At 41.7% G+C, this 27,819-nt stretch overlaps 1 protein-coding gene across 1 annotated transcript in view; it reads left to right on the top strand.

The window, feature by feature from the left end:
- The window catches only part of DIS3L2 (DIS3 like 3'-5' exoribonuclease 2), a 184,125-nt gene that overhangs the window by 16,449 nt on the left and 139,857 nt on the right, over window positions 1-27,819 (top strand). The window contains exons 2-3 of the mRNA XM_017727008.1: window positions 5,921-5,974; window positions 10,008-10,109. Of these exons, the coding sequence (XP_017582497.1) occupies window positions 5,921-5,974; window positions 10,008-10,109 (156 nt within the window). The remainder of the gene's footprint in view (window positions 1-5,920; window positions 5,975-10,007; window positions 10,110-27,819) is intronic.

The raw sequence follows: 27,819 nt of genomic DNA, 5'->3' as shown, positions 1-27,819 counted from the left end.
AATTCAGGTGCCTGAAATATATACAGTGTCCATGCTCTTGTGATAAGTCTGGGAAAATCACAGGCAGTTGTTGGAAATCAGCAGCAGCTGATGACAGGGAATTGATGTATCACTTGTAGATGCCAGAGGAAGATATTTTCCCTTTCTCAGGGTGTTCTACAAGTGGAATGGAATCTTCTGCATTCCTCTGAAGTAGTTTTTTGTTTGATTGCATGTTCTGTAAAATTCCTGATCCACACTAGTGATGAATTGCAGATTGCTGGTTGAACAGTCTGCTGGCCATGATGGTCATTACTGGGGAGACACTTCCTTTTACAAATAATTCTCAAAACAACAGCAGTTGCTGGCAGACTCTGTCTGTGTCAGTGTAAGTAAAAACAAATGCCTTTAGCAAGATACCTCTTGCTGAAATTTCTCTCAAAAATGTTTGTGCTTCTTTTTGGAGCAGCAAAACTGCAGCCATCATTAGGCAGCAATTCTTTTCTAAAGAATGTGGGGGTGGTCTTGCTGTCCTATTTGCTGGATAGAGAAGATTTACATGAAGGCTGGCAGGTCTGAGATGGAGAAGAAGAGAGCATCCTTGCACCACATTCATGGTAGTCCTCAACATGGTGTAATGTTCTCCAGGACACACCTGGCATCCCAGTGAGATCAGACTGGCTGGAGAAAAAAGGCAGGTGGAACTCAGTGAGGGCATGACATCCATGCTGAGGGATTGTTTACCCAAAGACAGACAGGTCCCTTACCATTTAATTAATGTTGTAGTGCTGGTGAGGTTGTGATATTTACTTTTACCAATACATTGGAGTCTCAAATGACATCACCTCAATTTTGTCTGATTTTTTGTTATAATTGCATAATAATTCTTGTATATTAATATAATGGTATAATCTCTGGAGACGTGATGAGGATTTTACATAAAAGACTGCCTGATTCCATCCTGAAGACCAATCTCATGCACTCTTAGCTTTGAGAGAAATCATGTCCCTGCTGATGATCAGCATGGTCCACTGGGCTACTTAGACCTCAGGCCAGTGCATTTTTAAAGAGCATCACAGACATCTGCAGTGGGAAGTAAATGGTGCAGGAGGAAATGGAAGCCTTAAGCTGTGACTTCCCTCATGGCTGCACTGGCATATGGCATCAACTAAAGCTCCTGCCTTACCTTTGGGAGTATTTTTGGCACCATTTTTGGTAACAGCCTGATAGCGTTAATTGCAGTGTGCGTAGGCTGCCTATGAGGTCAAGTGCAGCTGCAGATGAGGCACATCAGGGTGTGTGACTACTACCTGAGAATCCCACTGAAATGCTGAGTCCCCACGGACCTGTGATTGCATGATCCCTGGCAAAAGAATCCCTATGACAGCTGGTGAGGGGTCAGTAGCTCTGACCGAGGAAGCTGTGACCGGTCCGGAGAGATGGTCCCAAAAGGAATCACCTTCCCGAGGCCCGGTGTCTTCCCTCAGCTGCTGGCTAGGAGGGCCCGTGCAGAGGCTGTCAGCTCTTCAGTGGTTGTCAGCTCGTGATTCCAGCTCAGCTCTGCAGGGCAGCCTCCAGGCCAGACCAGGGAGAGAGACGAGAGGCTCATGTAGCTGTTCCACACGAGTAGCTTTATTAGTTCGGCAAAGGGGAGCCAGGGACGGGCTCTCTCTGCCCTCGCAGGGGCAGGGGGCTGGCTTTATAGGGATACAGGGGTGGGTATCAGGGGGTAAGGGCCAATGGGTTACAAAGGATCTGCATAGGGTCTCCCAGAGGATTCTGGGTTTGTCTTCTCGCCATAACTAAGAGTAGCTCCCTTTCCAGGGGAGTTCTGCTGGGAGGTTTAGGCACTCTCCTTATCTCAGCAGACGTCCCTCCAGGGCGGGGGCTGAGCATACCCCACAAATCCCTAACTCTTGTAACTGTGTAGTGTCTACTCCAGGTGATGTGCTGCGTAACTGGAAGAGTCATACGTGCTTTCTTAGGCTGTATCTGTTTTCCTTTCATCCAGTTCCACATCTTAGGGAAACAACTAAGACTGTAGAAGCTGGATTTAATCATTCAGAGCTGAGTGTTACATCATGGACATCCCAGCTCAGTATTTCTCATCTTCAGTTCATTCATCCTTATGATTTCATCAAGACCATTCATCACTGCAGCCTCAACCAGGATAGGTGAGATCCTGAAAGCAGCTTTAGTGAATGGACAAATATTCAGTGGTTTTCTCTAAGACAGCAAGAGCTAGAATGAACAAATGCCTGTTGTATTAATCCCCAAAAGGAGGGCATTGTTCTGGCATGGTAACCTGCAGAAAGGCTCCACAGCAGCCTATCGAAGGGGAGGACAAACCTATTAGTCTGAATCTGATGGTCCTGAGGAAACTGGAGTGTTCCCAGTCAGCAGCATGACTCTGAAAATGGGGTGTCCCCTAGAGCATCCTGGAAGCACTGGATCTGCTTATATTTGGATGAGAATTTGAGAGCTCTGTTAGGGAGAAAAGAGCCTACCATGACACTGAGATTTTTGCTGGACGGTGGCAGCTGTGCAACAAAGTATTCCTGAAAGCCCAACCCACAGAAACTACGGGCAGACCTGGGGATTGCTCAGATGACACACAAGTGCCACAAAGATTAGGCAGCTCCAGATCAGGAAGAGTGAAAGGTTATCTTTATGGGTGCTGACGTCTGTCAGTACTATTGGTCTTAATGGCTTCTGGTCCTGTATCTGACATAACTCAGGTTTTGATAAGCAGCACGAGAAGTGTGCCCTGCGGACTCCTGGATTCATTTTGTCGTGCGACGTGTGCGGAAGTGTCCTTCCACAAGAAAAGGGATCTGAGCTCAGGCGCTTATAAGTGCATAGAATTCCCACTTCCCTGCCCTTAAAACTGCAGGGAGCAAACACCAGGCGTATTGGGTTGGTTGGAATCACACCGGATGGCCTGAAGGCAAACAAGATTGAATAACTCCTGCGTCGTTCCGTGAGCGCACGATGATGGTTATACACAACAGATGAAATTGGGCTGTGTATTAAAGACCATTGACCCAAAGGACTCTAATCATCCTCTGAAGCATCAGCCAGAAACTCATGTCTGCTCCACGCCTCCAGCATCTCCCAGACCCTCCCTGCAGGGCTGCTGGGGTCAGGCGGAGCGAACAGAGGTGCAGAGCCTGCTTTGCTATTAAGAGGGTGTTTCTCCTTGGAAAGCTGTTCTTTTGTGGATGTAAAAGCTGGGGTTTCCCTGATTTTCATGGATTGTTTTTTCAAAGAAAGCCTTGGTAGCAATCAGATACTTGTGAACCCTGTCCTTTTTTTCATGTTTTGTACATACAAACAAATCTAGGCATATGTGTTACAATAGCTGTTATAAATGGCTTGGTTTGGGATGCTCGAAGTTTAGTCTGAGTACTGCCTGCCCTGGTCTAGCAGAGCAGCTTGAGAAATCGTGACCCTTTTGTGTCTCACTGGGAAAGTTCAATAAGGTTAGTAACTTTATTGGCAAGAACCTGTGAAGCTGACTTGAATCATCAGAAAGTGTTTTAGAGACCTTCCTGCAGACCTTGTTCTTCCCTTTCATAACAAAGGCCCTAATGACAGAAGAACACTGATAAATATAGCAGCTATTATTTGCAAGCTATTGTAAAATAATACAATATTAGTGTGACATCATGAGACTCTGCAGCCAGATCCTCACCCCCTAATACACATATGAGAACAGTTGTTCATTGCAGATGGGGAGAGTGACTGGTTCCAGATATGATATCACAGCGTGAAATGTACAACATTGTAAATAGGATTTTCATGGGCACAGATAATAGGGCCCATCTGCTTTCTAAGATAAATTTTGTGAGTTTCTTGCTTAAAGGAAAGAGCTGAAGTATTTTAACGTTTCTTGATATAAGACTTCTAATGCTGATCATAATTAGGTAGTGCATATAAAATGCAGATAAACAGGCTGCACAATAAACGTGGTAACACTGCTTCTCTGTGCATTTGCTGGAGCTGGGCATCCATGGGCACGTTGCTGCTCTGGTGCCTTCTGGGCCATGGGCACAAACCCTGATTTTTCATGTGCATGATAGGTATTTACACCTGACTGATTGACAGCTGTCCCAAACTATTCAAGGGGATTTTGCAGAGGAAAACAGGATCCACATATGGGAATTGATTCGTTGTCAAGCAGAGCAGTCCCTTTCCATTTTTTCTTTTCTCTCTGTAGCAGCTTCTGATGACTGATTCTGGGAAATAAGTGGAGGATGACCACTGGGATTTTTCCATCCGTGGGTACCAGTGCTAACAGAGACTGATGACAGCAAGTCAGCTCTTGCTTTGCTGAAGCATAAAATACCCCAGGGTTGCTCTCAGTGGGTTGTCTTTGTTTCCATGCTGTTTCCATGTTGGTTTGGGATGCTCGAAGTTTAGTCTGAGTACTGCCTGCCCTGGTCTAGCAGAGCAGCTTGAGAAATTGTGACCCTTTTGTGTCTCACTGGGAAAGTTCAATAAGGTTAGTAACTTTATTGGCAAGAACCTGTGAAGCTGACTTGAATCATCAGAAAGTTGTTCCTGCCATGGGTGCAAGTGTGGTTGTTCCTGCCATGGGTGCAAGTGTCCTTGTTAGTACAAGTTATGTGAGACATCAAACGAGACAGTGCAGCAAAGTACTCAAATAGTATGTGAAGAGTATAAAATACATGCTGCTGGTATTCTGGTATTCTGTATTTGCTGGCATACTTTAGCAAATAAGTGCAATGGAAAATCTTCATAAACCTGTGAAATCTTCTTCAAGGCAGCAAAACTTTAACATGTAATCAGCTCTATTTTCCTATTGTCTGAGTGTTTCCCAGAATACATAAAAAAATGATTTGCCGCAGTAAAGTTTTAAAGAAGCAATTCCTGTGAGATGCTCCTATGATTGCTTAACACAGAAGTGCAAACAGATGGAATCTGTTTGTATAATAAATTGGCTAACATTACTTCAAATACACAAGTAGAGAAATTTTTAAAGTTTCTTCCCAGAGCAAAGCCTGTTGGAAGACAGATACCTAAGTTGTGTTCCCATAAGATTCAAATGCTGTCAGTTTGAACTGCAGTCACCTGAATCCCAGTTTTCAGGATCCTTTTGGGATGCAAATGTGTAGCCTGTAAGGCCTTGGTTGGCTCTGCCTTTCTCTTGGATGGACCTGAGTGCAAGCAGCTAAACTGGTTGGTTTACTTTGGAGGGGTGATATGAATTTGTTGCAGGTGACTTGGCCTTGAAGTTGGCAGATAACAAAGCAGAAAGAGATAGACCATGGAATTTTCTAATGTATTTAAGATAGTTTGCCTTTAAGTATGTTTAAACAGAATTTAATCCTGTAGACTTTAAATGTTTATTTTTGGAAAATCCTTTTGATTCTTTTTTGGAAATGTGCTTTATTATCACAGAGTTACTGCTGCTGTCTGTTTGCAGGAACAGCCTAAGCAGCCAGAGCCCCATAAGAATGATACCTGCTGCCATGCAAGCTCAGCTTTTCTTTTACTTTTTCCTTGCATCCTCCAAAATAAGCAAACCCAACATTCTCCTTTTCCAAGACAGAGCGAGCCAAATTGTTTCTATTATCCATTTGTTAACGAAGGTGGTGGATGCTCAGCAGAAAATATGTGAAAGGAACAGGAGGGCTTGGATCCTCAGTTCACCCAGTAGCAGCAACAACTAATGATTCAACATCTCTTTGATGACAGACTGCAGTAGATCAGCTTAAGCCTATCATGAAACTGCCTTTTGGCTTGAAGTTGCTTGGATGCTAAGTTGTCAAGACTTGAAATGTATAATGGAAATTTAGATGTATCTCTCATGTTTCACAGTAGATATATTACCCACAGCTCTCTAATTTAACTGGTGTTATATAAAATTAATAAGATTCAGGCATAATCTTTCTCCTTCTTTTCTTTTTTTTTTAAGGGACCCTTGAGAATAAATCCTAAGAAGTACCATGAAGCCTTCATTCCATCTCCAGTAAGTGTAATTTTATAATGCTTTAAAGTTCATAAGTAAAGGTGCATTAATATAGGAGTTATGCTGTGCACAGAAGGTCACTCAGAGGTGAATGAGTTGGAAAAAATGAACACAATCTGGATTTTCTTTTATATCAAATATTCCCAAACAAATCCTGCTTTCTCATACCTCAAAGAAACTCTTTGCTTGTGCTGAAGTTGGGGATACTGCAGGGTCCCACAGAGGCCAGCTGAAGTCAGGTTTGAGGACCACCAGATAGCGTAATCAGAAACCCTTGGTTTATGGCTGCAGAGGTTTTTTAGATTTTCCACTGATTTAAGTTAATCTCCCCTAAACAAATATGCTCTCCATTTTCGATCTGCTGTATGAGCTGATTTGAAAAGTCATTCCAGAAATAATATGCGTGATTCCTTTTCATGTGCCCGCCTTGGCGCAGGCTGTATCTTGGTTGGCTTGGGATGTGCTTCTGTCACATGGGACTGGCTTGCACCTCTTTTCTCTTCTTTCCTTATTTTGACAGAAAAGAAGGACTCTTGCAATTTCAGGGCCTTCCAGTCGGGAAGGTGACCTCACAGCTGGCACAGCCAAAGGTTTTTATGTCGAACTGACTTGGTCAAAGTGTTGCTGTTAATGAGTTTTATATTGAAATGTTTTGCTGGTGTGGGGATGAGAAGGCAGAGCCTGCCCTGAGACAGTGAAACACTGATTATGTTGTTGTCCCTGCTACTGACAGCACTATTGTTTTGGGGCTTGGACTGAAAGCCTTGAAATTCATGGTGTTTTTCAGTTCATGTTGTTGATTTGGGGCAATGTTTTGGAGCTTTGTTAGAGAAGGTTGGGTGGGGAAAGGTTGGGGCAGCACAGAATACAGTAACATTAACTAGAGGAAGAAGTACAGAGCAGCTCTCTGGTACATCAGAGGGGAAGCGTGTAAGGGAAAGGAACTTTGATGCTTCCTTTGCCAGGTGTTCTTGTAGGTGTAGTAAGTATAAGCTGTCAAGTGTATTCTCTGAATTTACAAAATGCAAGGTTAAAAGAGAAATTCAGCTACTCTCATGAGTTATTTGGATGTGAGCCTTTACCCCTAATCGCCCCTCTAGTGTCCAGCTGTTGCCTTGTGTAGCAGAGGTGGTTATCTCAGCTATCTTTCTACTTTTCTGCCCTTTATGGAGATGAATACCAGAATCAACACCTGGATGAAGATGACTCTGGCTCGTGTGGGCACAGTCCTTTAAGACAGATGCTTTGGGAAAGCTTATCCTTTGTATAACATTATTTGCCATAATGGAGGGGTTGCAGCCTTGGTGTTCTCCAGCACTTCCCATCATTGACAGATGCTGCAAGAGCTGCAGCTGTGAAAAATCACCCTTTCTTTCCTGCTGTTGATGAGGGCACTGTACCCCTTTCTCTTCAGCTCTGACTTGGCCATGGCTTCATGGAGTTCAGTGCAACAGCTGTTCACCTTCTGACACCATGCGTGTTTCTTGCCACACATGTGCTCTGTCTGCTTGTCTTATTGTTGCATGAAGAGTTGAGGGGAAGGCCCAGGGCTTTTCTCTTGAAAGCTACCCAGAGAACAGACCCCAGGAGTTTAAATCTCTGCCTCGCATCTCGTGTGTTCCCTGCGCAGGGTGGTGTGGTTTGAAGTGGCAGTGTGAAGGATGGTGCTGCTGAGTGTGAGTGACAGTGACTGGACCTGTGCTGTGCTTGTGGGAGACACTTCCAGAGCAGATGGAAGTACTGCAGATCTCTTGTCGGAGGGGGATAGGGAGCACTGCTGGAGATATCTGCAGAGATAGCCTGGAGGGGGCTGCAGAAGTCTTGAAGCCACTGTGGCCAATAGATGCACCCCAGGGACAGCTGAGACTTTGCAAGTGATTGTGTTCTGTTGTCATTCAGCGCCGTTTTAATTGCATTAGTAAGCTGAAGTGTCAGCTGTGCGGAGGAAAAACTGGGATGCACAAATTTTCTTGGAAGTGCGTAAGTTCACCCAACAATTGTGAGCCTGTAGCTCAAGATAGAGAGATGTTTCTTTTTGGAGGGAAAACCAAAACTGATGGCAGTTTTCTGATTACAGCTTTGTTGCAGATGTTGAAATTAACTGCTGTAAAATAGGTGTACATACAAACATACGTGTATGTAAGTGTGTATACATATATATATATATATATTTTGTTTGGAATGAGAGTGTGTAGGTGCAATTAAAGACCAGACTCTTGCCGAGTGTGCAAATGCAGCTTTTACTAGGTGGTGTGACACATCAAGTACCTTTACAGAAGAAAAGGTCTTTTATTTTCATGGACATGGGAGAGGAGGGAAAAAAGTATAGAGCAAATTATTGTGAATGCCAGCCTGTGTCCTACAGCACAGAGCAGCTACAGGTACAGACAAAAAAAAACCCAAACCAGGAATTTGCCTTAAAAAGTGACTTTGAACTTTTCATTTTTATGTGTGTGATGGATTTAGGTAAAGAGTTGGAGCTGAAGGGAAAGGGTGGGGAGAAATAAGGAATATGACCATGTGTAAAAAATCTGGCTTTTTGAAAAGAACGGTTTCCAATTTGAATTATGTTGGTCCAAGAGGCTTTGCAATTTTTCTGCATCTTGTCATGGGAGGCAGCTTTCACACAGCTGTTGAGCTGCTGCTGCTTTTCTTTCTAAGAGTAATTTGGTCTCTTGGAGGATGGCCTTAGTTTCACATCATGGCAGGGTTCTTCCTTTTATTGTTTTGGTATCTAAGCAGAGTAAGATACTTATGTATTAGGGCTTCATGTTTTCAGGTTATAAAAGAAATTTTTCTTGGACACTGAGCATGCTGGTAGTTCTGATTGGATTTATTCACGCATATGAGACTCAGGAGTGTCTGAGAAACAGCTGAAGTTGTGATTAAGACTTTAAGTCTTGTGAGGCTGCTTTTTTCTTTGAAAGACAATGAAGTACTAATCTGAAGAAACTCAACCTCCTTTTTTGTACCTCAAAACTATGCAAAGACAACTCTCTTTAGCAAAACAATTTTAACTGCTCATATTGATACTAAATGCTCACATTGTTTGACATGTTCATTGCACTGTAAACAGACACATGGAATTTCTTGTATACTGACTTATGGGAAAGCAGAAATGAAAGCAGCAAGCACACTGTCAATAATTATCAAAAGAAAAAAAAAGAACAAAACTGGCAATCCTTTAAAAACTAAAATCTTTGTGTTGGCATCTTCGGGAAACTTTGTTCACCCCATGAAGAAAATCTCCCAAACTAAATCTAGAGTAACCAAATGCCAGACATGTCTGAGGTGGATAATCATAGTGTGTGCAATTAGTAGAGGCTCTTGTGCAAGTATGCTAACCCAGAGTATTCAGAGAAGGTGTCCTGACATGTCTGTTACAGTAAAAGATCTCCTGGCTTGCAGTTGGCATCTGTAGTCATCATTATTTGGGATATCTTCTAACATTAGTTGTGCCAAATGCAGAATATATGGTATTAACTCGTTTGAAAAACAAGAGATTGCATCCTGAACCACAATCCAGACCACCTTCACAGAGTGACCTGCTGATCTGGAAGTTGCATGTCCCTGCTTTCCCACCTCACCAGGAGAGCAGCAGGAGCTCTGCATGGAGCACTTTGCAGAGGCTGTCTTGTAAACAGTTCTGAACATTTGTCTGTTCTGAACACTGGCTTTGAATGTTTGAGGCGGGAAATTAATGTGTCAAGAGCTGTGACAGCAGAAAACTCTCTACTTGTTCCCGAGAGTAACTGTAGAGGAACTGAGACAACACATCTTGAGGGCTTGGCTCTGTCTTGTGTAAATAGCCTGGAACTACTGTACTGGCACATCCATACAAAGGTACTTATTTGTTGAAAGATGCTGTATGTAAAAGGACGTATGGTGAATCCATTTTCATTCCTGTGCACAACTGCAGGATGTTTGTCTCACCAGGGTGTGTGTCTTTTTTGATGGCAGTGTTTTAAACTTCGTAACAACCATGATTTAATATGTTTTGGTCTGGCACTTACTTTTCTTCCTCTTTGACTAGGATGGGACTCGCGATATCTTTATTGACGGAGTAGTTGCTCGCAACAGAGCCCTGAACTGTGACATCGTGGTGGTGAAACTGCTTCCCAGGGATCAATGGAAGGTCAGTTCAGTATATTTTTGCTCTGATTTGAGAGAAAGAGCTTATTACAATTTTCATCACTAAACTTGTAGGGCCTGAGACAGAGAACACAGGATTTCCTACAAATCAGATTGGCTAAACTGCAGTTTATGCTGCTGTTCATTAAAAGACTTTATCCATTACAATGTTTGGAAGAAGTGATACCTGAGGCGTTGAAACCTCATTCTTTGCATGGAATGGCTCTCATTATCACTGTATGGGAAAGTCTGATGACAGAGGCTGGTTCCAAGCACAGTTGTCAGAGGTGACTTCTGGTATCTGTTATTTAGCTGTCTTCGTGCTGTGGTGTTTTGGATAGTGCTGTGTAGGTGTTTGCAATTGCTCATGTATTTGACAAGTGTTGTTCACAAAGCTTTAGTTATGATTAAGTGTCTCTAATTTTTGGGTCCTCAGTCCATGAAAAGCTTATCTTGTCACAGCTCCAGATTTTGTGGTAATTCCCTTTACATGAATGAAGCATGTGTGAAATGACTGGAGCAATACAAATGTGGGACAATTGCTTTCATTTTCATGTCTGAGGATTTCACTAAGATCACTGTCTGGGTTTGTTTTGTTTTTTTTTTTCTTTCCCTCATGAAATTTCTTTCCCGAATCAAACTTTGTCCTTTCAAATATCTGGATTATTATCTTGTTTGCAGGTTTATCTTTTAACACTACTATGCAAGGGCAGTTTTTGCTCCTTTTCTCTAGTTGCTGGGTGATGGAAGCTACAGTTAGCAATTTTAACATGGGTTTTCACATGTAAGCATGACAGAACCACCACAAATTGTTTTCCAAATATGGTTTTTGAACTCTTCTTGAGAGTTTAAGGACTGTTGTATATCTTTTGGACAAAAGTAATAGTAAGGATGTTTCCAGCAGAGTGGGGACTGGTCTGAACTACTTTGGCCTGGTGCTTTTTACTCAGTCTAGCTACCTTCTCTGTCTTTGTTTGAAGCTGTGTGTTTTTAGACTTGCAAATGCAAGGCCTTTAGTTTGCTCATTTGCTGAACCTTCTACCTATTCAGATCTAATAACAACTGAAATGATGGTTTGAGATATATTAGAACTTTTCTCTTCCTTTTAAGTATGCATAAAATGAGTAAAGGACCTGCGTATTTATTGACACAAGTAAATACAAAGCTACCTAATACAAAAGGCAATCATAAGTGGGATCTAAGATATTACAGGTATATCCATATACAAATAAAAGAAAGAGGTCTGCTGCTATCTTGGTAACCTCTGAGAACCAGGTTTGAGGGTCAGAGCAAAATTTCTTCGATCGCTATTCAAGACTCCAAGTCAGAGTTCACTAAAACTATGTTGATAACCATGTGTTTTGATCATCAAATCCATATATGCAAGTTATGTATTAAATCATTTCATATAGATGGAAAAATGGAATAGTTTGGATGCTTAGATCCTTTGCCAGGGCCTGCCAGCACAAGCGCTTCTTTGTAGGCTTGATAGAGGTTGCCTGAGCTGGAAGCTTTCTCTGCAGTTTTCCATTTATATCTGTCTCTAAACAAAGATAATGCCTCTCCCTCTCTCTTCTATTCTCCTACCTTCATATGTTCAACAGTAATGATCTTTTATGAATACAAGGGGAAGGATTCAGAATGTTATCCCTGTCCTGGGAAAATGCAGGAATAAATAGAACTGTTAGAGAAGTGGTATCTGACTGCAAGGAAGCCATTCAAAAGACTTGAGTGTTTTGTAATATGATTATGATTCTTCTGTGGTGGATTTAACCTTGCCAAATGAAGTAGCTGGAACATGCCAGTCATGTTTTTCAGCCGCACAGGTGCTGCCCTGTGTAGTCTCATTTTTTGTTTCTTGCCATCAGCAACTCAATCAGTGATGACATCCCTTTTCCCCTGCTCCCCAAATCTCTTGCTATGCACTTGTGTTTGTATTAGTTCTTTGGGAAAGGTGCCACTAAGTTGCACTGAAAGATACTGCATTCTGCCAAGTAATTCATACTGATTAATGATGAACTGTCGCAACCTATTTTAGGTTTTTCCATTTGTTTAGTCTCATGCTGCTGCAAAGCTGCCACTTACATGTATTGAGGGTTTTCTCCTTCCCCTTGGGCCTTTGGAACAAGCTGAAGAGCTTCAGTTATTTCTCTGAAAAATGTAAATCAGATATATAGTATAACTGATGCTCTCAGAGGAGGCTTTACAGGCTCTGTACATATTGGTTTGTTAGGATTGAGATGCGTGTGCTGGTTATTTTTATGGTTCTCTATTCCCAACACATTACCCTGTGCTCCACTGAGAACTGAGCTGTGTTTTTTGCTGTTGAACCAGTTTCTTGTACAAGATAAGGCTGTTGTTTCAGCAGTGTGTTGAGTCTGTGCCTTTTGGGTTTCCAGCTCCCTGGATGGCCTCTGGATGCTCTGGGGGAAGATCTTCCTGTTGCTAGTGCAGGTGGTTCCATGGACCTTCTCCTGCAGTTGCACTGTATTGCTGTGTTCCAGTAAAGGCAGGACTTGACTTATCTGGCACCTTGGTTCAACTTATATGTGTAAATGGGAGGAAAAGGGAAAACCTGTGACTGGTAACAAACTATTGACTTTGGATAGAGAAACCTGTGTGTTCACTTGAATTACTGAGCAAATCAGGAGCTGCCCTATCCCTGGTGAGTTGGTCATTGCAGGTGAAGTTCCTGTGAGGGAAAAGCCACCACCTGGAGAGCAGTTTCTTCAGGGATACACTGTGTTCTGCTGAGCTGTAATGTTGATACCCTACACACAGGTGTAAATGCCACAGTGAAATGTAAGGGGATGGTGAAATACTCTGGATGTGTGATTATACTTTATGTAATACTTTCTTGAGAGAGACAGCAATATTTTCTCTCTCCAGCCTTCTACTTCTTGGCTCAGTGGTGGGAAATTTATCAGGCTCGAATTTCTCAACATTGTGTCCTTCCCAGCATGTGCATCAATTGCTTGGATGAGCTACCGTGGTCCTCCCTGTGCTTATCCTGTCTGGTCTTAAAACTCTGTTTGTTCATGTGTCCGCTGGGAGAGCTGCGTGCTGTTCAGCGATGATCAGTTTGTCAGTTCATAATTCTCTGCTTACTATTAGTTGTGATCAAGAGCCAACAATTTCAGTGTGGAACCACAGACTTGAAGGAGAGACTTTTTGCCCCCGAAATTTGTTACCTTGCTCTCCTGAAGAAGGTGGCCATCAGCTTCCTGCCAGCCTGGAGCGGCGTGTGTTGCAGTGACCGCATTTGGAGGCTGTGTTTCAGAAGTTCCTCTCCTGTCCTCTTGTGTTACATCTTGGGAATATTGAGGTGCTATGGTAACTTTCAAATATTTAGCTTTTGCAAAGTAAGGTATTTGACTTAGGCTGTTTTTCCAGGTACTTAACCTACTCTTAGCAAATGAAGTCAGAGTATCATTGCTGTTTGCAAGACTGTCTCCCGACTTCAAGCTGTAGGGCTTCCCTGAGTCTGTGCCTTTATCTTCTGGAAGAACATCATGATAAAAGATAGCCAGTGACAGGATTTACCTCAGTCATTGTCAATTACTCTGATAAAGAAGAAAAATCGTGCTTTATTTCTTGACTGATTTTCACCGCTTTAACTTCCACCCATGGGTTCTTAACTATATTTTATGGAGTTGTGCTTACATCAATTTCAGAAGCTTCAATTATACAATGGCATAATTACTGGAAGTCAAAGAAAACATTGATATTATGATTACAGTCATATTTCGTAGGCTCATCAAGGAGGGAAGCTGTGTGTCAGTGTAGAGGATAAACGTAACCTATCTTGCCTCACAGCCTCTTTTTGCTCTTTTACCGCCTGCTTAATTGCCAGACAGAATTTGTTTAATTTCAGGTATCTGTTTTGGTTTTTCTTGCAAGATGTAATTTCTTTGGTGGAAGGAAATAGCATAATAAGTCATTTGATATCACTCGGGGCTTGGATTCCTGGCCCAATCCCTGGTGCTTTTAGAGTAGTAGTTTATAACGTGGAATGTTTTTCATGACAACCGTCTCATGTATTGCACGCTACAGCTGAAATTTTAGTCTTAGTCTGAAAATACCCAGACAAGGACTTGGTGCTGCCCAAAACTAACAAAAAAGAATTTTGGGGTCTAACTCCCTATTGCTTGTGACAATATGCCAGTGAGGTCTCCAGTTTTGCATAAATACACTGTATATGTAGCTAAAATATTGCCAGATTAACCTGCCAGTTTCTCAGAAATCAGTGCAAATCAGTGCTTATTTTGTTGTTGTTTTTGTTGTTTTATGAATAATTTCCTTATCAGCTTAAAGTGTTTCTTTGCACAATTTCCAGTTCTTTTGATTTTGACAGAAGGTCTCTAAGGCCAAGGATATAGAGATGTTCATTATGTACAGTGTGTGTTGCTGGATAATAGGATAATGGGTCCAACATTTTAGTCACAAAGTGTCCAACAGTGATAGAAATAGTAATTCTTCATAGCTCATGAAAGTACATGTTCCGTTCAACACTGAGCTGTCAGATGCAATACAGTGTAGCAGATCTTTGAGCTGCCTCTTCTGAGCCATACATCACAGATAAATATTTAAACACTTTCTGTACATAAGACATAAAGTAGAATCCACTTTTCCCAGCCATGACTGTTGTTGGCATAATTGCAAACAAATGTGAAGAAGGAACAATTTGATTTAAGCAGTCATCACAAATATATCCACGTATAGTTTGAACAGAGCTACATATCCTGGCAAGTCCCTGCCTCCAACTGTTGGTGAAAACCTATGAAGCATTAGTTGTCCAGAGGGGATGCTAGCTTTGGATTTGCCCTGCTGAATAGTAATTCATTTCAACCAAATTCTTCTGAGAGTCAGTTTCTTCTCAAAATCTCGCAGCTAATGTAAGGATAACAGTAACTCAGGAGGAGATGGGGTTCTTAGAGGGTTATCACAGCAACACTTTTTGAGTCTAACAATCAAGAATGTTGTTTGGAAACACTACCTTCATAATAATAAAAAAAAAAGTTCTGGAGAAGTCATTATTGAAATAGTAAGTGTTCTGGCACACTAAAAGCATTCAAGTGTAATTCATGATATTCAGGAGTAAAGTGAGAAGCCTAAGAAGCCAGCTAGGAAGATGTCCAGAAAAGCAGAGCTCTAGCAAATCTGAAAGGTTGATGGATGCTGTAGGGAGGAAGGGTAGTTGTTTTGGTTTTTTAATTTGTTTTGCTGTAGGCTTTACAGTGAGGGCTGTGAGTTGATGGTCACACACAAGTGCGTGCATAGCCTTCCCCATCTTGGCAAATCCCCAAACCACAAATTGGTGGAATCTGGAAAAGCTTCATTACATGCTAACTCTCTAATTGTGCCATTCTTTGGATGGCCACATGTTGTTCCACACTGCTGGGCCTGCTGGGCCTTTGCTGTGAGCTGGCATGGCTCTTCCCAGGCTTTGCTTAGCTGCAAACTGATTGGGTGTGGAATAGCAATGCAGTAGATTGATAGCAAAAAAGCTGAGAGAATAGGCAGTGCTGCTCACTGAGACACATGTGGCATTGCATTTGCTTTCTCGCAGATGTTGTTATCACATTTCGTTAATCAAATATCGCTTGAAGTGAATCAACCGACATCTTAACACAGTTTTAATAGCAAGCACTGGCATGCTTTTTATGGTGTATAATGATATAATTACTATAATGATCTGGATTCTGTGAGATTGCCATGACCCAGTGCTGCATTCAACCCTTGCCCCCCCGCACGTGGAAAACAAGGAGGCAGAAATACCAGCTTTTTGGATGTTGCAAGCAACCTTGCCTTCCTGAGAAGGGCCTTTCCTGCCTCTGTCTCTCTGATCATAAAGCCAAAACCAGGATCCCGAATAATAAAATCACAAGAAAGGTACAGTACAGAGTTTTTGAACAGTCTAATATTCTTTTTATTCTTCCTCCTTCTGCACTGAGTAATAGTGATATTAAAGGGCAAATTGTTTGGTTAGGTAGGAAGACAAACTTCTTTTTATTGTCTGTCTGCATCCTGTCCTACCAGTGCAGACAGAGTCACATTGCAGCTGTGGTTTGGCTGCACAGGCACAGAATAAGATAAAAACATTACTCTTAGGTGAACAATTAAACATTAAATAATCATTCATTACATGTGGTCAGTTGTTACATCCCCAGTGTAATAATAGCAGATGGGGTGAGTTCAGGCTGTGTGAGATACTGCTAAGTTTCAATGTGTGTTGCTCAAAGAGCTTCATCTTGCATGGAGGGAAGTGCTTTTGGGGCATCTGATCTTACTTTAGAAAAGGAGTCAAGCCAACATTTAATACCTGATGTCTGCTCCTGCTCACTACTTTTTTCTTGGTCACATAAATATAATCTAGTACAGCAAATTGTTTCCTTTAACAACTAACTTTTCTTTAAGTGATTGTTTTAAACTCTGTTCTTCCAAGTCTTCTGTAAATATGCACACATCACAGTAGATTATTCTTAATCCAATCTCTTATATAACCACTATCATTTTGGACTTTTCTTAGTTCTTGGTTCCTGTGGAATTAGTATTTCTTAGAACTGTTTGTTTTTTGCCAGTTTGGAGACTTATTTGGTGATATCACATGAGTATTTGGAGCCTGCACCTTATAAGAATCAGGATACCTGTTGTTGTGATGGGATTGGTTTTTGGAAGGTCATGCACATGAAACTCTCTCTACTTATTAGAAACGCTTTCTTGAGAGACTGTCCAGATTTTCTGTAGTCTGGGTTTCTTTCTGATCTGCATAATTAGGAATAAGTTTAAATCAAGTGTACTGATGCTAAAAGTCTCATCTGGCCTAAACTTGGTACAGTTAATGTCATACTCTGAATTTTTTAAGGAGACTATATTCCTAATTTAGCTTGATAGCTGGTGAAATGAAGAGCTGCTATGACACTAAAAGCCTGATGATCTTTAAGTCCTGAGGTGAGGTGGTTTTGGATCGTATCCCTAAGTTCTGAAGAATAGGAAAAGTGCTACATATCTTTTTGCATGTTTGCTCTTGTTATTGGCTGTCAGAGAAACAGCAATTGGCTGTGGTATTTACATGTGGTCAAAGCTACTGAGTTTGGCTCATTAACTCTTAACTCTTTTCCCGTGTTTCCTTAACTCATGTTTATTTTTCTTAAGGCCATAAATCAGAGGGACAAGGAATCTAAAATAGAGGTGATTTATGTAAATGAAGAATTGCAGCAGCTGGAGGAGTGACAGGGATTTTTTCTGCAACAGGTTCTTTGGAATAGGATGTGGGACCTCATTTATAACCACATGGTTCTTAGAGATAAGAAGGATATTTGTCATCAGGGATGGGATGCGTTAAATTTGTTGTTGGTAATTTGTAACCGTCTAAGATAAAGGTGTCTGCAGTCTAATAGGTAGGTTTTGAGTCAGCATGCTGCTGCTTCAGGGAGCTGGAATGGTTGTGCCTTCTCCCAGACACTGTTCCTCTGTCTTCCTCCAGATGAGGTGAAGTGCAGGCAGGTTGAGGAGATCTCCCAGCTTCCCTCTCCTTCCTGTCCTGGCTTTGTGATGTTACTTGCTATGAGGGGAATCCCTTCTCCTCAAGTTTCTGAGGTTTATGTCCTAACTGCTGTGCCCATCACAAGAACCGGGAGTGAGTCTGGTCTTGGTGCACTACCATGCAGTGCAAGGTGGTCAGTGACTTACATGCACCATTAGCAGTTTTCTTAACACTGCTAACGCAGGAAGTCTTTCTTGCTTGCTATTTAGTCTTATCCTTCAATATACAAATCAATGTCCTGGAACCTGCAGCTGTGACAGTAGCTATTTCTGCATCATCTTGAAGAATTGCAACTGATACTTTCCATCAAGTTTCTTATTTAAGAGGTGCCGCTCAAAACACTGAAAGAGAAATTAAAATTCCTCCTGATTATCTTTTCCCACAAATTCCTTACAGCTTCACTAGTTGTGGACATGACCTCATTCCTCAGCATGTGCTCATTGATAAGACAACTGGTGTGGGTTTTTCAAGGTCCCAGGTTCTACCTGCACTTTCCAGTTTTTATGCCAGCCTTAACTGCCTGGTGGCTCTTTAAAAAGTGTTGGTAGCAATCTAAGAAAATATTGCAGGACAGAGCTGATCTACTAACTCTGCTGAAAAAGGCAGAGTTTCCTTACTTTCTCACTATTTTTATTTCTTTCTCATTGTTGGTTTATTTTTGTTTTCTGTGTTCTGTCACATCAGGCAATATGTGCTTCATGAAAGTAGGTCTGTCTGTGTTGCTTATGAGTTTTTTAGGTTTCCAGTATGCTGTTGATTCATCCATCTTCAGCTGTGTCACCTCCTGGGGTTGAAGCATTTCTTTGTTTTTAGCTTTTTCTAAATAGTTTTGAAACAGAGAGCAGTGCCAAAACACATACTTTTAATTGAGCAGCTTTGGAAGTGTGAAAATGAAGACTTGGCATGATCTAATTAGTGCTTGTGTATTTTGGTCGCAAAAAGTGACTGGTGAAGAATTCCCCAGACACGTTCTCTGTTCTGTCTGAAAAAATCCTGCATAAAGTTGTATATCCTGCTTAGTTCTTGTTGGTGCTTGGAAGTCCTGACTGTAATGCTTTCGCTAATTAGCTGCCAGGACGTCCTTCTCTTTCTTCTCAGTCTGCTTGCTCTTGGCTTGTTAGTTGGAATGAGCATTGGCTACTTTTGCTGGCAAACTCCATAGAAACTGGCATCTCTCTTCTTGTGGTCTCTTTAAATCCCTCATGGCGTAATGTTTGCCAGGTTGGTGCTATCTGGGGAAAGTCCAAAGGACCTGTGTGAAGTGGAAGGAGTATTTCAGCAGCTTTTCTTTCTTCCTGACCTAATGACTGTTCAGGGCGTGGGGAGTTCTGGTAAAAGTCTCAAGGACAGTAAGTAGCTAGGTAACTCACCTCTGTGCCCTCCTTTAATTTTTTTGCAGTAAAGTAGATTTCCTCCAGGTTTTATCACCCCTTTTGATGTCAGATTGCCTAGGTTGTTTATTTTTTTTTTCTTCCGTGCAGATCAGGTTTGCAGCTGTAGCCTCTTGCAGTAACTACAGGTGCTGTGATGGTCTGGCTTAGGTTTAGACTTGTAGCTCTTCTCCCTTTGGTGTGAGTCTGGGAGCTTATCCCTTGACAAGCATCCTCTCTAAAGGATATGTGAACAGCAAATCTGGGCATAGCCCAGCTGTGTCTGACAATCCTGTGGGACCAATGCCCTGCACAGCCTGACGCCTTGGGAACAGCTCACTGCCCATGTGAACAGTCTCTTTCTTGCCCTGACCTTTAGGCTCGTGCCCTTGGCAGAGCTTTGCTATGCCTTTCCCTTCAGCCTTCCTCTTGCAGCTATCCCTTAAATGTGCAACTGGCTTGGTGGTGTTAGGCAGCTTCCTTGCAGTATCTCCATATTAGAGCAGCATCCGGAGGGAATGTCCCGGCGATCCTTTCTGGTGACTGTGCCTGGCTGTGTCACCTGGTTGGGAGCAGAGTTGCTGCCTCCCGGACTGCAGAGCTGCACAGCATCACCACTGGGGGAGAATAAATGGCTCGTCTGGCTCAGGTTTATTTATCCAGCTGAGCAGGGAGCTGGTGCCATGAGTGAGTGGTGTGTTGGCAAGATGTCTGGTGCCTGAGCTTCTCTTCAGGTCTGTGTTGTACCATGTAGACATACCTAAGGTTAATGGATGGCCATTCGTTTAATCTGGTTTAATTTCATAGCTGTGTTTCATGCATAGTCTGAGCAGTGTTTTGACAGGCTGGCATTACTTTATCTACTGTTCCTGGTTTCCCCCCCATATTCCTGAAGCTTTCTCTAAAATGGTTTATTCCTTTTCTTCTCTGCACCCTTGTTGAACTGTGGATGTAATATGTTTATCAGCTGAGATTTGTGTCTTGGAAACTTAATTTACCTTTTTATCTAATGCTTTATCACTAATGCATGGTAACGTTTCCTGGCAGGATATGCATTGTTAAAATTCATTTGTAGGAACGCAAAAAAAAAGCATAGAAGCGGATGGCTCCTCTTCTGTAAGATTCAAAAGTTTTAAAGCAGAAAAGGAAAATGCTCTTCATGGTACCTGACATCAGTCCCACCATCCTACTTTCCCATGGGGTGACTCCTATCAGTGCTGAGATATAACGGAGCCCGAAGACTAGGTGTGGTGGCAGCTGTGGCTGTCAAGTAAAGGAAAAGCTGGGAGGGGAAGGCTGGCCTTGTCAGGGCAGTGTCTCAGCTACACAGTAATTTCCTATGAGCTGATTGAGACCTTGGGCAGACTTTTTGCTAACAAAACCACTACCACATGTCAGAACTGATTTTTTATTTTTCCCGCCATTGTCTTTTTGCCACTGAAGGAGTCAGCATTATCCAGTGGTCAGTTATCCAGCTGTCTGCCCTCTGTACCAGCAAAGCCTCTCAAGCAAGTTAACACAGTTTTTTTTGGGGATGAGTGACACATCAGTGCAGCAGCCAACTTCAGTGACATGGGAATGGTCCTGGGGCCTGAGGCTTGTCTTTGAGCAATTAGTTGCTATGATCACAAATAAACGGATAGACTGTGCTTCAGAGCTCCAGTTCCCAAGCACTGTTAAGTGCTTTGTGAAAGAAAGGAAAAAATAATCAAAAAATAATCTGCAGTTAAATTAATCTCCTCTAACAATGTCTAATGTGTTCTGAGGACCGGTGCTTGAGGGAAGGGCGTTGTACAAAATGACAGACAGCAAAATATACATAACTCTTTGTGCAGGGTTTTGAGGTATTAGGAAATAGAGCTCCCAACACTGGCACATCACTCTCTGATTAAACACTGTGGTTTCACCAGCTCGGGACTGATTACTTTAGAAAGCACTAAGTATTTGTCAAATACTCTTCCTTCGGATACTTGACATCCAGATCCTTTTGTCTTTGTCGACTTGCCTCAACACCTCTGCTTCTCAGCAGGCTGGGTGTGCTCCCTCCTACCCCCCCTCCTGGCCCCAGTGCCATGCCCTGCACTGTGTCTCAGTCTTAAATTCTTGCATAAAAGTATCTGGTTGCACAGGTTGATCCATGTCATTTGGGTGAAGTGAGGGACCAGGATGAGAGAAAATACTTGCATCTAATGAGCAGCTCTGTGCCCTTGAGTCTATTAAAGAAAAAACCTCTTCCCCTTTGCAGATGTGAGGAGGGTGTGTAGCATGGTTCCTATGTCCTGGCTAGCAAGACACCCCAGGAAATGCTCTTTGTTTTAACTATATCGACCATTTCTAGTGTAAAGTGTTTTTCCAGCCAAATCCATAGCTGAATGTACCGTACATTATACGGTTATGTTACTAAAAACAAATGATGAAAAACATCAACATTGTATTTTAAATTTGCCACAGGTGTTTCTTTATTAGTTGCTGCCACCTCTTGAAATTTTTCAGGTCTGTTTTTCAGGGTTAGTCAGAACAGCATTGGAATAAATATCTTCCTGCCTGTGTTGCATCTCCTCAGCTCTGAAATGAAAAGTAATGTGGGCTTAGCAAAACTGCTTCTCTTCCCCAAGCTATGCCAGGGGAAGGTGCTTTATATCTTTACTGAGAATACATAACCTTTTCTTCACAATAAAAATACACCCTCTGAAGCATTAATTATTTTTGATCCATGGTTGTGAAAAAAATTCTGCCCCAAAACTGTCAGATATTTCCAGCACAGTTGCTCTGATAGTCTTAATGTGCAGAAATATATTTAAAAAGTGAGCTTTTCATGTATCATTGATAATTGAAAATGAATATAGGCAGAGTTGATTTTTAAAAATTTTCACTGAAGAATGTTTAAATCATGCCTTAATGCATTAGACATTACAGGACATTTATGCTTGTGTTAACACTATAGTTAAAGCTGAGGTTAGTCAACCTTTCTGTGTTACAAGATTAGAGAAGTGAGTGCAGGTTTACAGTAAAGCTTGCTTGGGGCAGAAAACTGACCTGAGAGGTTTGTTTTGAAGTCAGTATTTTACGGACAAAGTTTGGTAAGTTCACTCTGTGATTGTTCTCAAAGTAAAAATGCTGTGTGTTGAAATGGTTTCATTTCATCATGTTGTACCTGTGGGAGGACTTACCTGAAGAATTTTCTCTTACTATGAGACTTTGCAGCTGGTGACTGCAGGGTGGAATCTTGACACATGTACTTCCACTTGACTATGAGGGGAGGGAAAAAAAGGGAATACTTAGAGTCTTCAGGATGTGTTTGAACTTTTGAGGTTTGCTTTGGAAAAGGTAGTGTTCATTAGAGGTGGATACATTCAGGATCTAGTAAATCATACAAGTGCACGTGGCGGTGTTGATACGATAGATAAGCATGTTGGGCCAGTGATGGGGAAACTTCATCCTAAGCAGTTTGTTGGCATATTAGATGGGAATGAGCCACTCCCTGTGGAGGTCAAGAGTACACTGGTACTTGTGTGGCAATTTTTGACTGTTCCAAAAAACCAGTAGTGGTTTAAATTCCTAAACAATGCATAGTTACATGAACTGAAGCTTGCAATGTTTTCGACCTAATATGCTGTACTGACTTACACTACTAAAAATTCTGTGTTTTACCATTAAAGAAAACAAAGACAGACTACTTTTTGTATTGAGAGGGCTGTAGCATGCTTGTTTTACAGTACCTCAGTTGCAATATCCATATGTTTTATATGGCTTGCTGCAACTATACAGATGAGAAAGTGTCTCACCCCCAGAAAGTGAGACTGATTTGTGTAGTAATTTACTTTGACCCCTAAATTTAAAGCACCATAGCAGCTTTCTGTTTCTGCTTTAGGTCAGGTCTCTGCTTTTAGGGCTTGCAGATCCTGGCTCATTGTTGAATACTCATGGCAGTTTTGAAGCTGTTAAATGCCTGAGTTGCATCTTTCAATTACAAATTCATAGCTTTCTTCAGTGTCATTTGCAGTGTAATTTGGTGGGAACAGCTCACAAAATCATGATGAGAGAATAAAATAAGAGGCACACAGTTGAATGGTGTGAGAAGTGAGACTGGTTTTCATCCAGTTTTTGAAGAATTGGCCTTATTTTTTACAAGCCTAGAATAAAGGTTTGATAAATTGGGGGTGTATGGACTGTGTTAGGCAAATGAAGTAATATTCTGTTAAGAAATTATGAAAACCATTCATGTTGTTGAGTTTGGGTAGAAGGTTTTAATTGTACTCCAAGGACTCTGCAAAGTGCAGTGAAATAACTTGCAGGAGGTTTTAAGGCAACTTTACAGTTGTGGTCAAATTAGAAGGAAAATTACGAGCTAAGAACTGAGAACTTGCTTAGTTTTATTTTGGTGGAGTGCTGTTAATATTTTACAGGGAAGCAGGTTTGATCATGCACTTGGTGTGAAGTTTGTGTTGCCGATAGCCTTTGTTCTGCAGAAGCCTCTCAGGGAGAGTTTGAATGTTTGAATCCTTAGGGGAAGGATGCCTCTGGTAGAGGTGCCTGGCCGTGTCTGCTCATGGCTGGCCGCACAGGTGATTGTTGTGGGGTGGGATCCAGTCCCTCCCTGGAGCTGGAAGACTTGGTGTGAACTGGTAGGTTATCGATAACCTTTTGTATGTTTAACGAGACAAATCCTTCCGTTCAATTGTTTCACTGTGAACAAATGCTTATCACCGGATGATTTTGTGTACCTTGTGTCCCTTTTAATTTGTTTTGGATCAGGGAATGTAAAAGCTGGTGTGTGGAAGGGGGTGAGGCAGGGATGGAGCAAGTATTCCCCAGCTTGTTAGAGTTGCTTAAGCACAAGAAATGCAGTTGCTCCCAATGCCATATGTGCAACCTCCTGCTGTCATTTGACTTCACCCAGTGCTGTGTAATTGCGGTAGGGGTTATAAAGTATTTAATTCCACAGTCTGTGGGCAAGGATGGGAAGACTGAGGTGGGAGAGTGTGTGCATGTTTCAATCCTTCCCATCGCCAATCTCTACCCCTCCGTGACCTCCGTCATTTACTTTGCACATCCTCCATCTCTCAATGCCAGGGCCCAGTGCAGCCCAACTGTGGAGGTGGAAGTGGTACCTTGGGTCCCAAATGGAGCAGTGGGATTTCAGTTTGGATCCTCAGCAGCCTGAGGACAAACTGCTGTGTGAAGTGGTTTTTTTTCCTGGTAATGGTGCTATGGCACAGTTGTAGCAGGGTACATGGTAAACCAGCAAATTAGCTTCAAGGGTCAACAGGTATTTCAAAACAAGGCAGGGAATGTAAGGAGGTTTTAAGCAACAAGGAAGTGGTGGACTTAATGTTTTACTGGAGAGGGCATTAACTTGGTTTTCACATGTCCTTAGCTGTTGAGACAATGTAGGTGCTTTGGGTACTAATAGTCTTTGGCATGGTACCTGTTGTTGATGGGTAGAATGGGAGCAGGCAAGTGTGAAGTTTGCCGTGTTAAAGCCAACAAATAAACTGCTTTTGCTGGTAAAAAAGCAAATGAAAGGGGTTTCCTAAAGCTATGGACTGCTTGGGTAGGATCTGAGATTTTGCCCATCTTCCTTTTCTCTTTTATCAGCTAAGATGAATGGCGAGTCAGTGTAAGCTGTATGGTGTGTTTCATTATTGGAGACCTATCAGAAGAGCTGGTTAATAATCCAGAGCATTTGGATTCAATGTGATAAAACTAATCATAACAAAGTACTTCAGTGCCTCACTTGAAGCTATGAAGAAAATCCTGTTATCTTAAAAGTATGTGTATATGAAAGGGCTAATTTTTTCTTTCTTAACAAGATAAACATAAACTCATTGGTGAGTTTATGAAACAGTACTGTTTCCAGAGGCTACTTTCCAAACTTCCCTGAGATGAAGTGAAACTGAGATTTAGTGCTGTCACTTGTGGAGTTTCAAGAATACTTCTCAAAGACTTTTTAAGTTACATGGGAGAAGTTGTTATGGAATCAGTTTATTTAATGTATATCCGAATAGTTGTAATGAACATAAATTTCTTCATTTTTTGGAACAGCCTGCCTTTTTTGCTGTGTGCTTTCTTCTTTTGTCAAGTTGCTCAAACAATTTATCATTAACACATTTACTGTATTACAGTTTGACTTTCTAAATATTATTCAAATAACTACTTCTAGGTAAGGAAAATTGTGAAATGTCATCCCATACTTACTTTTACCCAGAGAGAAAGACTGAACAAGTGAAGATTGCTTTGAGTTCATTTGATCTGTATGAAGCAGCTTTGAATTTCCTGGGCTTGTTTAATGAACATATTGAAAGCCCGGTGTAGCTGCCCTTCTCAGATCCAATAATTGTACACAATGTACTGCAGGGGAGAGATAGTCTTTTCCTTTCTGGTTAAAAGGACTTGTGATCTGTCACTGTTGGTAATGAATGTTTGCAGGTAGCACAGTCCAGATTTAGTGTTTGAGCTGGCTTCCTTGTAAAGATTTGGTTTGATTTCCTTGTTCTGTAATTTCCAGTGCTCGAGCGAGGGTTCTTGTTGGATGACTAACACATTTCGGCACTGGTTACGGCACTTTTGAAAACCCAGTGTTTTTCATATATTAAATATTTTATTAATGACATAAGCAGGTGTCAAGGCTAGTTCACAGTCACATGCTTTTGAGCCGTGCTTCTGAATTTTGCGATTCTCAGATTTATTTTCTAAGAGCGTTGAATGGGGTTACCACTTGACGCTGTTCTGCTTCCCCATGTGGCCCATTAGCACCTTGGCTTTGTACCTTTTAATGCAACCAAGTGCATAATTTTTCTTGTATTTCTGCATTTTGTGTTTCACTCTTTGCTGCACGTTTAAGAGAATTGGAAGTGTGTTCAGAATATTGAGAGGAGTGTATTGCTAAAGGTGAATCCTGATGCTTTCTGTTTGAGGTATAACTCTTCTGGGCAGTGACACAGGAAGCTCATCACTGCTTTTGCATAGCCTGTGAGACACAGTTTGCTGCAGTTTGCAGCCATCCATTTCTGACTGGCACACAGAAGGTATCCTGAGGCAGAGGGGAGAACTCAGGTCAAGTTGTGGGGCAGAGTCTGTCAGTGGGAATATCTGGCTGTTGTGTGACTGAGCTGCACATGTGTGGTGGTGGGCTTCATCAGATTAAACCAAGAGATATAACTGACAAAACTGAATATAAATCCTGTATTACTAATATCTGGGAATGGCCAAGCTGTTAGGACTTGGAAGCATGATTCAAAGATTTGCCAAGTTAGCCTGTGATGATCACTAGGAGAAGAGTTTGCCCAGGAGAAGTGAGTTGTAAAGTAATTCAAGACTTTCTAAAAAAACCCTCTTGCGCAATGAGAGTTTAATGACCAAGGTGATGGCTTTATGCTGCCATCGTCAGTGTTTAAATCCCCAGTATTTTTTATTTTCACCTGTTTTTACTGATCTCATAATTGGCCATTGTTACAGAACGCATGTGGAATTTGGTTGAGACCAACTTTTCTTTGCTTTTTGGATGGAATGCAAACTACCTATTGCAATAAAGTTTCTGTACTTGTGATTATGGGCACTGTCAGTATTTCCATTATAAATTTCTGGATTTTTTTTTAAAGGAGCTTAAAACTTAAGTTGTAAAAATTTGTTCTTGGCAGAGAACTTGTTTACAACATCTCAGCTCAAGTAAGATTTTTTTAATGAATTTTGAAAGAGGGAAGGAAAACCTGAACTGCTTTGTTAGTTGATGTTACACAGGTGAAGTATACACTGAAATCTCATGTTAACAAAACTCAGCTTGTGAGGAAGTAGCATAACAGAAACCCCAGTCTTATTCCCTTGTCCTGCATTACATTTTAAATTGAGTGTAACAATTGAATGTAACTTTTGATTCATTCTGTGGAAAAGCTTTTGATAAAACATATTCATTGCCTGTCAGGAAAAACAGACCAGAGGGTACCAGGCATCAAGAAGCAGGGAACTCTGTAGTGGCCAGCCCTTCCCACCACTGGGAAAGGCTTTATGATAATGGTAAATCTATTTCTGAAGGAAAGCAGTAAGAATATGCCATTCCTATTTACTCCATTTTTCAGTGCTGCAGGGGATGCTCTGAGACCATGTTTAATCAATGTATATTTTCACTGGATTAAATAAACCTGAATATTGACGTCATGAAAATAAGCTGAGAAGCCTGGTGGTGGATGCTGATGCATTTTACTCTTCTAATAAACACTGCTTCGAAATTCAATGAAGCGTGCCATGTTGCTAAAGGTAAATGCAAACAAACTGAGCTATGTAGACTGTTTGCTTGAGGTGCTGCTGTTTAATGAGATTCATCACCAAGTAATGTGAGTAGATCCTGGTGACGCAAATGCCAGCAGTCATTCCCTGTCCCATTTCAGGAGGAAACCTGGTGATACTGATGGTTTTCACTAGAAGAAGAAAAAACACTGCAGCAATATAAGTCCTCAGCAAAATGTTGAGCATCACTCATCTTTACTATGCCTTGGGATCCTAGTTTGCTTTAACTTCCATTAAGATGGTCTCCCTTCAAATGCAATCTCTGTGTAACCTTGTGCTCCTCTATTCCCCCCCTGTTAATGTGCTTTATCTTTAATAGAAGCTTCCTAAAAGTTCTGTTGAGCATCCACAATGTTGTATATGGTTTGGTGCATCACTCAGCATGGTGTGTCCCTGGTTCTGACTGGGGCAGCTGAGCACAGCTGAAAAACAAATAACCCTGGGAAGGGTGCATTTTGTCAGAGATAGGGGGGTGTGGAACCTGTGCCTTCAGTGGGCGTGTTTGTGCCTTCCAG

This window comes from Corvus brachyrhynchos, unplaced genomic scaffold (assembly GCF_000691975.1).
Source record: "Corvus brachyrhynchos isolate BGI_N302 unplaced genomic scaffold, ASM69197v1 scaffold162, whole genome shotgun sequence".
Classification (NCBI taxonomy): Eukaryota; Metazoa; Chordata; class Aves; order Passeriformes; family Corvidae; genus Corvus; species Corvus brachyrhynchos.
The sequence above is the reverse complement of the archived record's forward strand: the minus strand, read 5'-3'. Positions and strand labels throughout refer to the sequence as shown.